Source organism: Hylaeus volcanicus, chromosome 8 (assembly GCF_026283585.1).
Source record: "Hylaeus volcanicus isolate JK05 chromosome 8, UHH_iyHylVolc1.0_haploid, whole genome shotgun sequence".
NCBI lineage: Eukaryota > Metazoa > Arthropoda > Insecta > Hymenoptera > Colletidae > Hylaeus > Hylaeus volcanicus.
The window spans coordinates 13,023,215-13,036,786 of NC_071983.1; the positions used below are offsets into that span (position 1 = coordinate 13,023,215).

At 32.0% G+C, this 13,572-nt stretch overlaps 2 protein-coding genes and 1 long non-coding RNA gene across 5 annotated transcripts; 1 reads left to right on the plus strand and 2 right to left on the minus strand.

The window, feature by feature from the left end:
* Nucleotides 1-37: 37 nt before the first annotated feature.
* LOC128881009 (INO80 complex subunit B) lies at nucleotides 38-3,337 on the minus strand. 2 transcript variants are annotated; one of them, XM_054131645.1, is made up of 6 exons: nucleotides 2,168-3,337; nucleotides 1,735-1,900; nucleotides 1,458-1,644; nucleotides 1,101-1,334; nucleotides 869-1,041; nucleotides 38-751 (listed from the first exon to the last, which is right to left on the minus strand). In XM_054131645.1, exons 1-6 carry the CDS (start codon nucleotides 2,211-2,213, stop codon nucleotides 619-621), a joined length of 939 nt encoding a protein of 312 aa, XP_053987620.1. In that variant the 5' UTR covers nucleotides 2,214-3,337; the 3' UTR covers nucleotides 38-618. The 2 variants fall into 2 exon arrangements, with proteins under 2 accessions (XP_053987620.1, XP_053987621.1); XM_054131646.1 differs by having other exon boundaries at nucleotides 2,210-2,648.
* A 152-nt stretch (nucleotides 3,338-3,489) lies between these two features.
* Nucleotides 3,490-5,850, minus strand: LOC128881010 (SUZ domain-containing protein 1). The gene is made up of 4 exons (XM_054131647.1): nucleotides 5,436-5,850; nucleotides 4,701-4,771; nucleotides 4,245-4,434; nucleotides 3,490-4,178 (listed from the first exon to the last, which is right to left on the minus strand). The coding sequence occupies exons 1-4, from the start codon at nucleotides 5,487-5,489 to the stop codon at nucleotides 3,987-3,989; spliced, it is 507 nt and encodes a 168-aa protein (XP_053987622.1). The 5' UTR covers nucleotides 5,490-5,850; the 3' UTR covers nucleotides 3,490-3,986.
* Nucleotides 5,851-11,969: 6,119 nt separating this feature from the next.
* LOC128880798 (uncharacterized) lies at nucleotides 11,970-13,029 on the plus strand. 2 transcript variants are annotated; one of them, XR_008457920.1, is made up of 5 exons: nucleotides 11,970-12,109; nucleotides 12,257-12,393; nucleotides 12,469-12,582; nucleotides 12,720-12,771; nucleotides 12,862-13,029. It is a non-coding gene; the product is annotated as an uncharacterized LOC128880798 (long non-coding RNA). The 2 variants fall into 2 exon arrangements; XR_008457919.1 differs by having other exon boundaries at nucleotides 11,970-12,393.
* Nucleotides 13,030-13,572: the final 543 nt, after the last annotated feature.

A 13,572-nucleotide genomic window follows, 5' to 3' on the forward strand; every position in this document is an offset into this window, starting at 1 on the left:
TGAATGTAATGGTATCACGTTAAAAAAATACCGCAACAACGTAATTATCTATTTATGTAAAAATGTACAGATAATTGCATGTACAAAAGTATTTACAAAGCAGCCATCAATTAATGACTGAATCTAGAGACAATGGTTTTTACTTAATTTAATTTTTAATTTTTTCCATATATAATACATTCTGTTTTCCTCTTCCTTTTCTTTTTCCAAGGAATTCAATGATAATATACACGCAAGACTCCAATATGTATTGCATTGATGGGGTCAAGTTTGGACACATAACTGAGATAAACTATGACTCTTTTCTACTTGAAAAAATTTGTCTAGGATCAACAATGCCAGTCACTTTTTTTACTATAAATTTCCGTTATGTACTTGGAACTTTGTTGTGTCCTAAGTTTGTATGAAGGAAACAAAATTCCTTTGATCGATTCTTCTGTGAACTTAAGAACGATGTAAAATGGGAACAAATATTGACACATTAAATTAGTTCAATTGTTAATAGCAGTAATAAATGAACATCAAAATAAATAAATTAATAGTTGTGTTTAGATCTTGAATAAAGCAAGTCTACAACAGTGAAAGACAGTAGAATGTAACTATTGACATATGCTACATTCATGTAGATATTGCTAAATTAGTTTTATAACACTCTAAACTGCACAGCGGTACTCCAGTTTTTGAACATGAATATTTTTTCGGATTTCTGCATTGATTTACGCCGCAAAGGACTTTGCTTGGAGGGTCTTTCCTGAAAGACAAAATATAACAAAGTAACACAAACATTTTCTAATACTGTTAATTAACAAGAGATAGGGTCAACATGTTTTTGCAAGCTTAGTTAAAATTTTTAATCATTTCTACACACCCTTTTGTAGGCTGCAATGGAAAATTTTCTCCCGGTGGTAAAGATATTGAACTTCTTTCTAGTGTTAAACGATATGTAACTAAAGGAACTTGTCTTCTGGAAGGTTTTCCTTTACTAATAACTTTAGAAGCTTTAGACTCTTGCTTCTTCAATAATCTTTCCATTGTTTTTTTCTAAACACGAGAGAAAAATTTTAATTCACGAAAATTCAAATCTGTTATGATTAAGGTACCTTATCTTTTTCCCTTTTCTCGTCGGCAAGTTGTTTTCTTTTTAAAGATTTAAGAGCAGCCTTTTGTATGGCTTCAGCCGTCATAACTTTTTCTTTGTATCCAGTTGGTAAAGACATAAGTTGTTCTACACCTGGATTTGGTTCTGTATCAGTCTTTCTTTCGAACATAGCTCTTTGGCGAGCTGTCATTAATTTTGGATCCTTTGGTTTGATCTTTTTCAATTCATCGTCAACCTACAACACAATATTAAAGTGGTTAATTGTTGATCCTTATAGGTATATACATCTCTTTTAATACCTCAAAAAATGTATATATTAATTAGCTTCAATTAATATTACTTATGCTTATTTATATACCTCCTCCAGTTTCCCAGATTCTATTGCATCGAGCCATCGTTCCTCCTCACTACTAGTACCACTCTCTTTACCTTTATTACTTTTTGGTACTTTTTTCTTTGTTGTAGCTTTTGGCGATGGAGCAGTACTTGAACCTGCGACACTGAGATTAGATGATTTCAGCACTTTTTCGCGAGGCTTTTCAGAACTACAACATAATTCAAGTTGATATTGAATGAAAGTTTATTACTAAATGATACATTTCAATATCATTGTTTTAAATTTATGTTTTGTTTACCTTTTATCATCATCCTTTTTCATTTTAACTCTAAATGTTTTCTTCTTCTCTGTTTCGACAGCAGTATCATTAAAGCTATCACTTTCATTGTGTGTTGGTTTCTTCTTCTTATGCTTCTTATGCTTATGCTTTTTATGCCTTTTTTGTGGCGACACTTCATTAGTTTCTAAAAGGTGAAGGATGCATACTCAGTTAAATCAGAAGAAAATAATTAAAACCGAACATAAATACATGTTTGGATTTTTAAATTTTCCGCGAAAACATATTTTCACGAAGTGCCATTATGATTATTTGGCGCTGTAGTCGCGTCACCGAGTTGACTATCTCGAAAGCACTTACTAACCTCAACGACAAAATTAAAAGAGCGAATTAATAAATTCGATCATTATTTCGTTACATGAATATTAATCACGCAGTATGTAGAAAACCGTACCTACACCCATATCTTCATCTGTGCTTATGTCTTTCACCTTACCCATTTTATTGATATGCTGATCCGCTTGAACTGTCAAAACAGTATATGTTGGAGATACGGTGTACGATATAGTGTAAACTAAGTTAATTTCACAGCTATTACGTTGGTATTACAGAGTAGTTTTACAGAGGCGAAACTCTGATCGAAAACTTTGATGTTTATGTTTGTTTATGTTCCCCTATTTTTGGAACTGTAAGGAAATTAAATCAATGGCTTCCAATGGCGCCTTTGTCCAAGATGCATTCGCACTAGGGATAAAATTTACATTATCCTAAGTTTACTAAATAATTAACAAATTACTCGATCATTTTACAGAAACTACTTGAATATACATAGATATTCTTAACATTTGCCTGATGAACATGCATTTTCTACGGACGTAACACTGATACCACTAAATGCTGTTATTTATTACTGCAAAATATAAATTTATTCGTACCTTTTCTTACGAAAATAATGTCCCAAAAAAAAAAGATAATTTAAATTCTTTAAAATCATATACAAATTATAATTCGGTTGATTTATTAGTACTGTCTTGTTGGAGAAAATCTTTCTGAACAAAATGAATTAACTATTTAAAATAACTAATTCTAGATTTTTACTTCTTGTCAACTCCAATCATATTTGATATCACAGAAAGATATCGAATTTTCGTGTTTTCATGTTCAAATTATCATTATATTGAATGTAAATGTATATGTAGATAAAGTTAATAGTACTTAAAAAAATGTACAGAAAATATTTAAGGATGCTTCTTTTATACTAATATATACACTTCCTAATAAATAAATTTACATCATGTATAATAATGTTATGAGTAAGGTTTTATTTTAATCTGCATAATCAGAGAAATTAAACTTTTTGAAGATCTTAGATACTTTATATTTACTATTGCTTATCTTTAGTTTCACTGAAGAGAAAGAATTATTCGTTGCACTTTGAATATGGTAATATTTTAAATTCTTGTAGCAAAGATTTTGTTCATCAGAATATTTTAATAATGTTAGGAAAAATTAACATAAATTAAAACTTGCACAAACATTATTAAAAACTACGTAATTATTTCATATGTTTAATAAATAAAAGTAAAATTAAAAATACTAGAATGATGAAAATGTTAGAACACATTTTGATCAAATTAAAATTGCATTGTTTTTACACGATTAAAATGTACATAAATTAAAAACTACTTAAATCTTATGCTTAAAAATTGCGTAATATCTCTATGGATTATTTATAAAAGGCAGAAAACTAAAATTAATAAGACAAAAATAACTTGCCCAAATATATAACAAATTGATATAAGAGAAATCTTTTATTGTACAATTTGTTTCAAAGATTTGAGTAGCACATACAAGTGTAGAAAGTAAAATAGCTTCCCACTTCATGTCATACTGTAATTCAAATATTTCATCTTAACGTGTTCCCTGCACGACGATTGTAGATTCTAATTTTTTAATAAAAGGTTTTTAAAATATGACAAACTTCAACAAAACATAGCATCATATCGGTAAGAAACATTACCATTTCTATAGTGACTCATCTTTGCCGATTTATAGCCTTGATCCTTTTGTAAGTACGGTCTATGTAAAGCACTGCCTAGGGCATAGCAGTTACTATGCTCCATTCGAAATGACAGGAGCAAAATGCTTGTATTTGGTCAGAAACATTAAGCTGTTTCCTGCCATCAGCCTCATAGCCGCCTCTCTTCCCCGTGCCAAGAAGAAGGAAGAAGAGGAAAAAGATGGGTGAAAAGTGTTGATCCTTGAAAGACGCGCTACCTGCGTACATTAAATCCTCGTGTTCCATCTGGTCCAATAGGCATACGAAGAACATTATTTGGTAGGCCACTACAACTTGGTGTTATCGACTTTGGTTGAATTCTACTTATTTCTTGTTCTAACTTTTCCTCTGGACTTTTTTCTTCACCTAATATTCTCTTCCTTGCTTCTGCATATTCTTGTTCCCTCTGCAAATATTGATTATTACATAATCGTTCCTCTTACTTATCATTGTAAGATATTTAAAACTGTACCTGTTTTAAAGTCTTTATAGGTTGCTTTGGTTTATCTCCATTCACTAATGGTCCATCACCGCTACCTTGTGAATCCCTTGTAGGTCTTTTTAATATTTTTACTGCTGGTTTTGGAGGTACATATTGTGATCTCATACCATCATCGCCTAGTATTATCATCCTTGTATTTGTACTGTGATTGGTTTTGAAGCTAAAACATTATAATCACAAGATACTCTCCAGTATAGGAATATTCTAATAAAAATAAACCAATTCTAAGTATTTAACAGTCACGCACATATAAATTATTCAAATTTTAACTTAAATTTACATATCCAAGGTTTATACATATCCTTCCTTTAATTAAATGGTATATTAATTTCTTATTTAGAAAATTATTCTTTTATTTTGCCAATTGTTAGAATTCTTTATTAAAATTTCAACAAAGCATTAGGAAAACAATCATTTTGAACTTACCTAGAAGATTCTATTTCTTCTAATGTTTCTACCGCATTTAACTGGAGGGCATCCAACTTTTTGTCAAGAGCCTAAAATCGATTGTAGTTCTAATATTATATTACATTAATACAATAAGATTTCATACCAAGATGCATATATGTCATTTTTAATCATAATTTTTCATATAATTCTTCCAAATTTTCCGATAACTAGTCACTTTTTTATCCTTAAACATGTTAAAATATTACATTTGAATAAATAATACTTATAGCTCCAAATTACAAAATTCAACGTGTCTACCAATATTTAACGGAAGATGAAAATACAAAGGGTAAAAAACACTTACATTGATAGTCAAACTTAAAAATTGCCAGAATGTTCTATAAACGATAAACTTTTATTTGTTGCAATAGGAAGGTAGCCTTATGGAAAGCAATGTACATACTTTCTTATTACCACTACTATCAATAGTCACACAGACACCTACTCATGTAATACAAGAATTTAAGTCATATATAATCATTCGAAAGACAAGAATCTAAGAACCAGAGAGTAATTCAAGTATAAGTATCATTTTGTGTTAGTCATATGTGATATTATTATATTATCAGAAATTTTTTTCTTTGATGTTCTTGATACCCTTAAGAATTAACACTTTAAAAATTTACTTCGCGACACAGGTTAACGTAATTATTCCTTTATTATTTCCACTGTAAATAACACTACCTTAAGTATACTGAAACGATAACTTACTCCTGATTCCTCGATTTCTTCCCAGCTTTCAAGAACGTCGTCCATAGTTGACATTCCGTGATTTATGTATTAATTTCTAATTTTTATGTATAACTGCAAGAAATTTAACAATACAACCTTAGCATGAACTACCGAGGAAAGCATAGACGAGTAGAACACTAACATACGTGTACCCTCTAGGTAAAAAAAAAATCAAAATAGAATACCTCACCCGACGAGAAGACGAACTCTAGTAACACAATCACGTGACTTGTGACAGGACCGAAACGACGAAGCGCAGTGCCCCGAATAGTAGTCCACAGTAAAAATATATACAAATATGAAATAAAATATTAAAAATAAAAGTATATTTAAAATCAAGAAGTAACAATACATCTTCAAAATTATTCTTAGAAATGGAACACTTTATACATTCACACGTATACTTGTTCTTCTAGATTGTTACACTATATAATATTAATTATAATTAAATAAAAACAACTCCACACTTTAAATAAAACTAACCTAACCTAATAACAAAAATATAAAATAATTTCGCATTCAAGAGTGGGTGATATAAAGGAAAATATGTGTTTCTTTTCGCCTTTTAAAAATTATCATTTTTACGGTTTGACATAAATTGAATATTCCAAAATGCAAAAAATGTCAGTTCCTTTTGATAGTTCAAATTTTTTTCTATGAAGACTGTATAAGGAGTTCCAACTGTGTAATGTAGAAGTGTTATTGAAATCCCTTTCGTTCACTCGCGGCGCTAGTGCGTACAGCTACGGTATATATATGTCATATGTGTATGTACTATCATATATATATCGTAGCTGTGCTACTTGCGCCACGAGTGGACGAAATATTTATGCTCGGGATTTTGATAACAGTTTTCTAGTAACTTTCGTATGGAGTTGGATCTCCTTATACAGTCTTCATGGATCAAACTAAAGCTGGATAGTGTCTTGTGGCATCATCCAGTGATGAAAATAGGGATTATTTCACGTTTTATAGCAGAAAATGCTGACCAGTTATTTTTTAAGAGAAACAATCTACAAATCTAATAAGAAACAAACAGTAATCTCAACACCTAATACAACACTTGTAGTCAACGAAAGCCACCAATCTGTGATAAGCATAGATATATATGTATACAACTACATGCTCACACTAATAAGAGTTATTTAGGACCGTTCGAGTTAGAAACGTTAGCGCAATTGACAATTGATCACTGATCATAAACTGATTTTTGGGGATTTTGTGCTGAATACGGTACTCACTAGCAGAGATGGGCAAAACCCTAGACTTCAAATAAATCTGAAGTTTACCGATATGTTTGTCTCGTTTCCTTCTTTGGAAAATTTTCAAAAGAGGAAACGAGACAAACATATCAGCAAACTTTAGATTTATTCGAAGCCTAGGGTTTTGCCAATCACAGCTCACTAGGCCGCTACTTCCGACATGATCAGTGAGCAGTCGCTATTTTTTACATCGGCGACTAGAGTACGTGTAGAACAGCGCCAAATATTAGGTAGACTGGAAAGTAATGTCGTTTCTTTTACATTAAATTCAAAGAAATTTTTAATAAATTTCTATTTTTAATCAGTTATGTAATCGCCTTTGTTATCAACAGCCTTTTGCCATTTAGTGTGCAAATTTTCAACCCCATATCGATAAAAATCAATGAGCTGATGAGTGATAAACAAGTATTTAAAATTAATTACTTTCCAGTATACCTAATATAAACAGTGTAACTTGTGTTATGTAGAATGGATAAGTGAACGGAGGTTTTTTGTGAGACTATAAAAATTAAACTAAAATGTGGAGTGCATGCGCGTGTATGCATATATGTATATGCTTGGTGATTCTGGAATTGGTGTATGAATGTCAAATTTCGGGGCACTTTATGTGACGAAATACTAATTCAAAATACGAGAATTTGCTTCTAATCGGTCGCGATCAATATTCATTATACGCAACACTGAGAGTAATCGCGGTTGATATTTCATTCGCAACACTACTCTGAAAGAAAACGCGAAAAATACTGATCAAAGTAAACGAGAAAGATTGCAGCCATTAGCTCATATTAATTAGTATGCAATTGATAATGCCATCTGGCCTTATAGGGGATGTGCAGTTAGCAATTACAAACTTAAATAATATAGAGGGCCCAGGTCTCACCACGTGGAGGTTACTGCATATAGAGACCCAAAAAATTTGGGTGGCCAGGACAAAAACCACATCCTAGCCACTCTTATCCTTAATCTAAATGTTGTGTGCCCCCCCCTCCCCCCCGACCGGGAGTGTATTACCCCCAAATTAAAAAAAAAATTGGCACCAAAACTTAACCCGACGATGATTTCTGAAACATACAATATATACTTTACAGCAGTGTTTTTATTGTCAAATAGTCCACTCACAATTTGGTTCAGTCACCTGGAACAGAAGAAACGTATATTATTCTCTATTCTTCAAAAATATAAAAAAAAATCCGTAGGTCTTCTTTTTTTGTTTTTGCCCTAACTAAAAATACAAAATTACTTCAAAACGGACGCGATGTATCAGGCGCAACATTAATAGCAAACGCGATTCATTATTATTCGCAACACTACCCTGAAAGAAAACGCGAAAAATACTACTTGAAAATATGTGAATTATTTCAAATCGGTCGCGATTCATTTATGCGCAACACTAATGGCACTCGCGGCTGGTCTTTGAACGCAACTCTACCCTGAAAGAAAACGCGAAGAATTTTAATCAAAAGCTACATTGGCTCTAAATACTACTTCCAAACGGACGCGATATTTATTATACGCAACTCTAATAGCACTCGCGGTTGATCTGTATTACGCAACACTACCCTGAAATAAAACGCGAAAAATTCTAAAAAAAACAATCCTCACAAACGAACGCGATTTATAGTTTCATGTCGCAACACTAAAACCAAACGCGAATTGCCATACAATGATATCCCACGTTGGGGTACATGACCCATCAAAATAAACTTAAATTACTACAACTACAGGCGAGTACAGTGACAACATAGTAATAATGACTCCCCATCTTCAAATTCGAAGATGAAGAGCCATCCGTTGCAGCCCTTTCTTGTGACAATTTGTCAGGGCCTTTCTTCTTTCTTCGGACGCATTGTCCCATCTGAAACTTATAGCTAGGGTCGAGGTTCAGTGCAATACGTGGACGTTCAACCCGATGAACCACACGTCTAGAACCTCGAGGGAACGAGCGTTTCGAACTACCCTACCGATCACGACCGCGACCGCGAAGCAACGACTCAATGAGTCGAGACCTGAAGAATCGAGAGCAGATTCCGAAACAAACGGACAGAAGATCCGTTTGCATCGTGATCGCAACGACTCCTCAAATCCACCTACAGGTGCAGACCCATCACGTACGCGCGCGACCTACCCAACTAAAGTGACGAGATCTGCCCTGGACCCTACCTACTGGGATTTAACCACAGTTAAGTTACCTACCTACCTAGCCCTGTATTTAAAAATGGCAAAACAATCACACCAACACACACGCTCAACGATCCTCAATCAAGGCTCTCGGGCGCGACCTAAACTAGGGAGATGTCCCGGGACACCTCCGACACCCGAGGATACCATACACAACATTCACACTCTAAAGGTACGTACCAGTTCCTGAAATCGACTGACAAAGGCTAACGAACATTGCGTACATTTAAATATTATATATAAATATTTATATGCGATACTTTAAGGTGATGCTATCATTGAGAGTTCTCTGTAATTTCATCACCAATTTATTATTTTCATTCTGTATACAGAATGTATACTTTCTTTTATTATATAATATTAAGAAGCTAACTTTGCATATGCAAAAGGATATGCATGTAGTAATGTAAAAAGTCATCAGATAATTTATGAATAAAAGATAAATCAAAGTTTGTTATTATTGTAAATAATAGTAATAGAAGAGTGGTATAAAAAAGACCACTTCGTTTATAGATTATAAATAATAATACATTGTTTAATCGACGCAAATCCACAGCCTAACCACACACACACATGCGGAAATTACGTCGGTGCACGATACGTTAACACAAAGTCAGTCGCTCATATAAAATGGATTAATATTACAGACTAAGTCATCGTGCCCATTGCCTTCGCTCATCCAAGTAGCACCTGGGCACGTGAATGAGTTCAGACAACGAACACGGAAGAGTTAAACCTGAAAATCCTCGATAAAAAGAATAATTAGTAAATCTAAGCGGGCTAACATTCGTTCCTTCTTTGTCATTTAATTTTATAGTAAAAGTGACTCGACTTTTAATATATAAAAATTTGAAAATTGAATTATCAAGAAAAATGACTCTAATTAAAATTGAATATAAAGAATATTATTGAATTGAATTGAATATGAATTAATATTGAATTGAATAAATTGAATAAGATAAATATTGATCTACTTTCAGGTGATTCCATTTGTCAAAGTATATTTTTTAAGGAACATACAAAAGTGCTTAAAATGTGTTTACTTTGACTCAGAAATCGACCTATCGCGGAGCCTCCTTCTTGTACATACATAAAAACTTCAACGGAATAAATGTACATATACTTCTAAGTACACTTAGAAGAACGAAAATATAAGTATATTTAATACATTTATATATTTAATTATATTATATATAATAATATATATATTATTGTATTTTTGAAAATTATATTTGAAGTCATAACTTGAAATGTATAGAAAAAATCTACTGTATCTTTATACATCATGATTTTATAAATATCTATATGTATATACTCTCAACAATGAGTATTTGTATCAAAAAATATTTATTGCAAAATGGAATATCATTTTATCGTTTTATTAATAGAAAACGCGAAGTACAAGAAGACCCTGTCCTGCATTAAGAAATAAAACAGGTGATGTTACTACTCATGAGTATGGTCTGGAATGCATACCCATGGTCACTATACTCGCCAAAGACCACGTATACAACTAGTCACCCGTGCCGATTCGAACCTTTCGTCCTACGACATGATTGGGGACCGGAGGAACAGAAAAGCATGCGACTCACCAACCGTTGTCTTGATACTCGTCATCGTAGTAGCTCTGTTGTCGCTGATCATCGAAGCACGTCGAAATCGCAGTAGGTCTGTTTTATCTGCGTCGAACTTCGAACTTCTTTTTGTTTTGATGATGTAGAAAATCTGCAACAAAAGTTACATGAATTAATAACATGTTTCAAAACTTACAGTAGTTACAATATTAAAACATTAAAATTGCAAAATCATACATTTTACGTTTGTCCAAAAAAGATACGCGAATGTTAAAAAAATGTTTAACTTTGATCTGTTATGTTTCTAACATATTTAAAGTACATCATAAAAATGTGTAGCTTCATAAATATTTCAAGTTTCTAAAAAGTGTAGTGTAATGAAGTAAATGTGTATAAACTCACACAATTTATCAATTTCAAATAAATGTAAGAAAAAATTGTAACTTTGCAAAATTATACAATTTATGTCTAACAAAAGAATCTAATTATTGAAAGAATGTTTAAGATTTTACCTTTTATGTTTCATGATACACATATTTATAAGTCATTATAAAAATGTTATAGAATGTTAATAAAAGATAAAATCTTAAACATTTTTTCAATATTTAGATGCTTTTGTTAAGGAGATATAAATTGTATAATTCTGCAAATTTGTACAATTTTATTTTATATTCGTAATGACCTAATAAAGTTTGAATTTACGTTATTTGAATTGCAATTTTAATTAATACATAAATATTATTTCTTTATGGTCAAGATGGTCAAAACGATTAAAATCATTATTTTTCAAACAATGAATAAAGAACTGTAAATTTATAATTGATAATCAATGTAATCTATTAATGACATTAATTAAAGACAGTATTACCTATTATTCTGCTTTCCTCGGTAAGCTGCACAATTTTTCTGGCGTTGTGATGTCCACAAATTTTGATCGAATTTTCAACGTGAAGTAGCCATTTGAACGTGAAATGGCGGTTGGCGAACATCACGCAGACTCGTGGCGTCAGATCCTGGAACATTCAAGAATTCGAAATTGAGACCAAGTTACGATAAATATATATTTGTACTGTATCCAAGCAACAAAATTATCTTCGAAAACCGGAAAAGAAACGATAATATTACTCTGGAAGACGTACTCCCACAGTACGAATCGATATTCGAACGAATATCAATTGGTACCTCATGGAGAACGAAGTACGAAATCAATCTAATTTTCTCGAAAACCCGATTCAATTAACAAGGAATAGTATTAATATATTAAAGAGACGGTAAGAAGTAACCCAAGGTAGAAATAGCAACGATTAGATATTAATTGAATTGAATTATGCTTACTTATTAATTGCCGGATCACCGATCGACACGACACGTCTGCTCTCTCCAATTGCCGCCGAACGAAGGACGCCTCGTTCTCGGCGTCGTTCTTCTGCGCAGTGGCTTGCCGGCACTCGGCCAATGAAATTTCAGTATTTAAAAGTTCCAAAGAAACGAAGAAATTTGACAATTGTTGGATTGAAGTATGAAATGTAAGGTTATATGTATTAGCACGAAATGTTCCTAATATCCTACTAAATAATTCGAATAAAGTTGTTCAAGATTTGTTTCCTTTCATTACGTATTTGCTGAATAAAAGTTTGAGGTAATTGGCTTTGAACCTTTATTTCTAAAGATATATTAAGTACATATAACCTTACATGTATAACCTTCACACTTCAATCCAACAATTGTCAAATTTTTTTATTTTACTTTAAACAATATGTTTCTTCATGTGTTTGCAATCTTACAGCAAAGGTAGAAAAGTAGAACTGGTAAAAATAACAGAGGCAATCATATCAAGAGCAAAAATGTCAAATGTAGAATATTTCAGTAAATTGTATTCGTGTCTTTTGGCACACATTTGGAACCGAACCCATCAAACTATGGGTAAGCATAAATATTATTTACTCCTGTTTTAAGGAAGTTACAGAATTATTATATGGCAGTGAAAATGTCTCAAAGATAGGGCAAGGAACATTATTGTCTTCAACGATAGACTGAACTAAGAAATCATGTTTCCTTAGGCAAATATAACATGGGTTAAATTAGACCATGCTGACCAGTTAATTAATTTAGGTATGTGTAATTGTTTTCTTGCAATTTTTATATTGAAGCAGTAGAAGCAGTGATGGCTTAATGCCAAGTGGATGATGAAAATAGATCTGATATTATCCTATAAGATAAAATATCGATATTATTATGTTATTTTTAAGTGGCTTACCAGAAGCTATGGGAAGTGAAATACAAGGACACAAACTTACAATGGTAATGCACAATTATTAACATTTCAAAATCTTTTTCTCTTTATTTAAAATCTATCTTTACTTGAAATTAAATTTTACTTTAAACTTGCAGGTACCACTAAGAATTTGGGGTAGAATAATATCCCTTGTGATGAAAGATGAACTAGAAGATGATACGCCATTATTAAGTACTCTCATTCAAGTAAATAATAATAAACACACTAATCAATTAGAAAGCTCGTGTATTATTTACAAAATAAATATCTCAGTTCTTGACATATGTTTATTTGTTATTTTTACTGATCATGTTCTGCGATGTAAAAGCGAATTATTCTTAAGCGTACTCTACATTTAACAACAAGAACCCTAACTCTGAGAAACATATTTGACCGATACTTTAATTTAATAATCTCGTCCCCACTGTTTGACAATTAATAAATGTAATATCATTCGTCGTATTGTTCCAAAATTATGATAATCGTACTACATAAATCGCTCGATCACGTCATATCAACCTAAACCATTGAATCTTTAATCTAACGTGATTAATGTAATTCAGAATTAATGTCCTGTGAGATAAGTGATCTGTATTAGCTAATAAAGTTGTTCTAATAAGTGATGCATCGGTTTATGTGTAGCTACATGAAAGAATAAGTGCTTGGAAATCGATTATATACATTTATCAAAGTTAGTAAGGTTACTAAACGTAAACAAGTTTCTCCCTTGCTTTTACACGAACGAAAAAAAAGAATCTCGGGAATTGCGTACAGACAAGGGTAATAATATATACCTACATGTATCATACATATCGTTATTTTCACTT

Coding starts and splice junctions, on each gene's coding strand:
- LOC128881009 (XM_054131645.1), bottom strand. CDS start 2,213: ATGGGTAAGGTGAAAGACATAAGCACAGATGAAGATATGGGTGTAG. Junction 1,645..1,734: donor AAAAAGGATGATGATAAAAG/GTAAACAAAACA, acceptor ATTATGTTGTAG/TTCTGAAAAGCCTCGCGAAA. Junction 1,335..1,457: donor AATCTGGGAAACTGGAGGAG/GTATATAAATAA, acceptor ATTGTGTTGTAG/GTTGACGATGAATTGAAAAA.
- LOC128881010 (XM_054131647.1), bottom strand. CDS start 5,489: ATGTCAACTATGGACGACGTTCTTGAAAGCTGGGAAGAAATCGAGGAA. Junction 4,435..4,700: donor GAAGAAATAGAATCTTCTAG/GTAAGTTCAAAA, acceptor ATAATGTTTTAG/CTTCAAAACCAATCACAGTA. Junction 4,179..4,244: donor CTATAAAGACTTTAAAACAG/GTACAGTTTTAA, acceptor CAATATTTGCAG/AGGGAACAAGAATATGCAGA.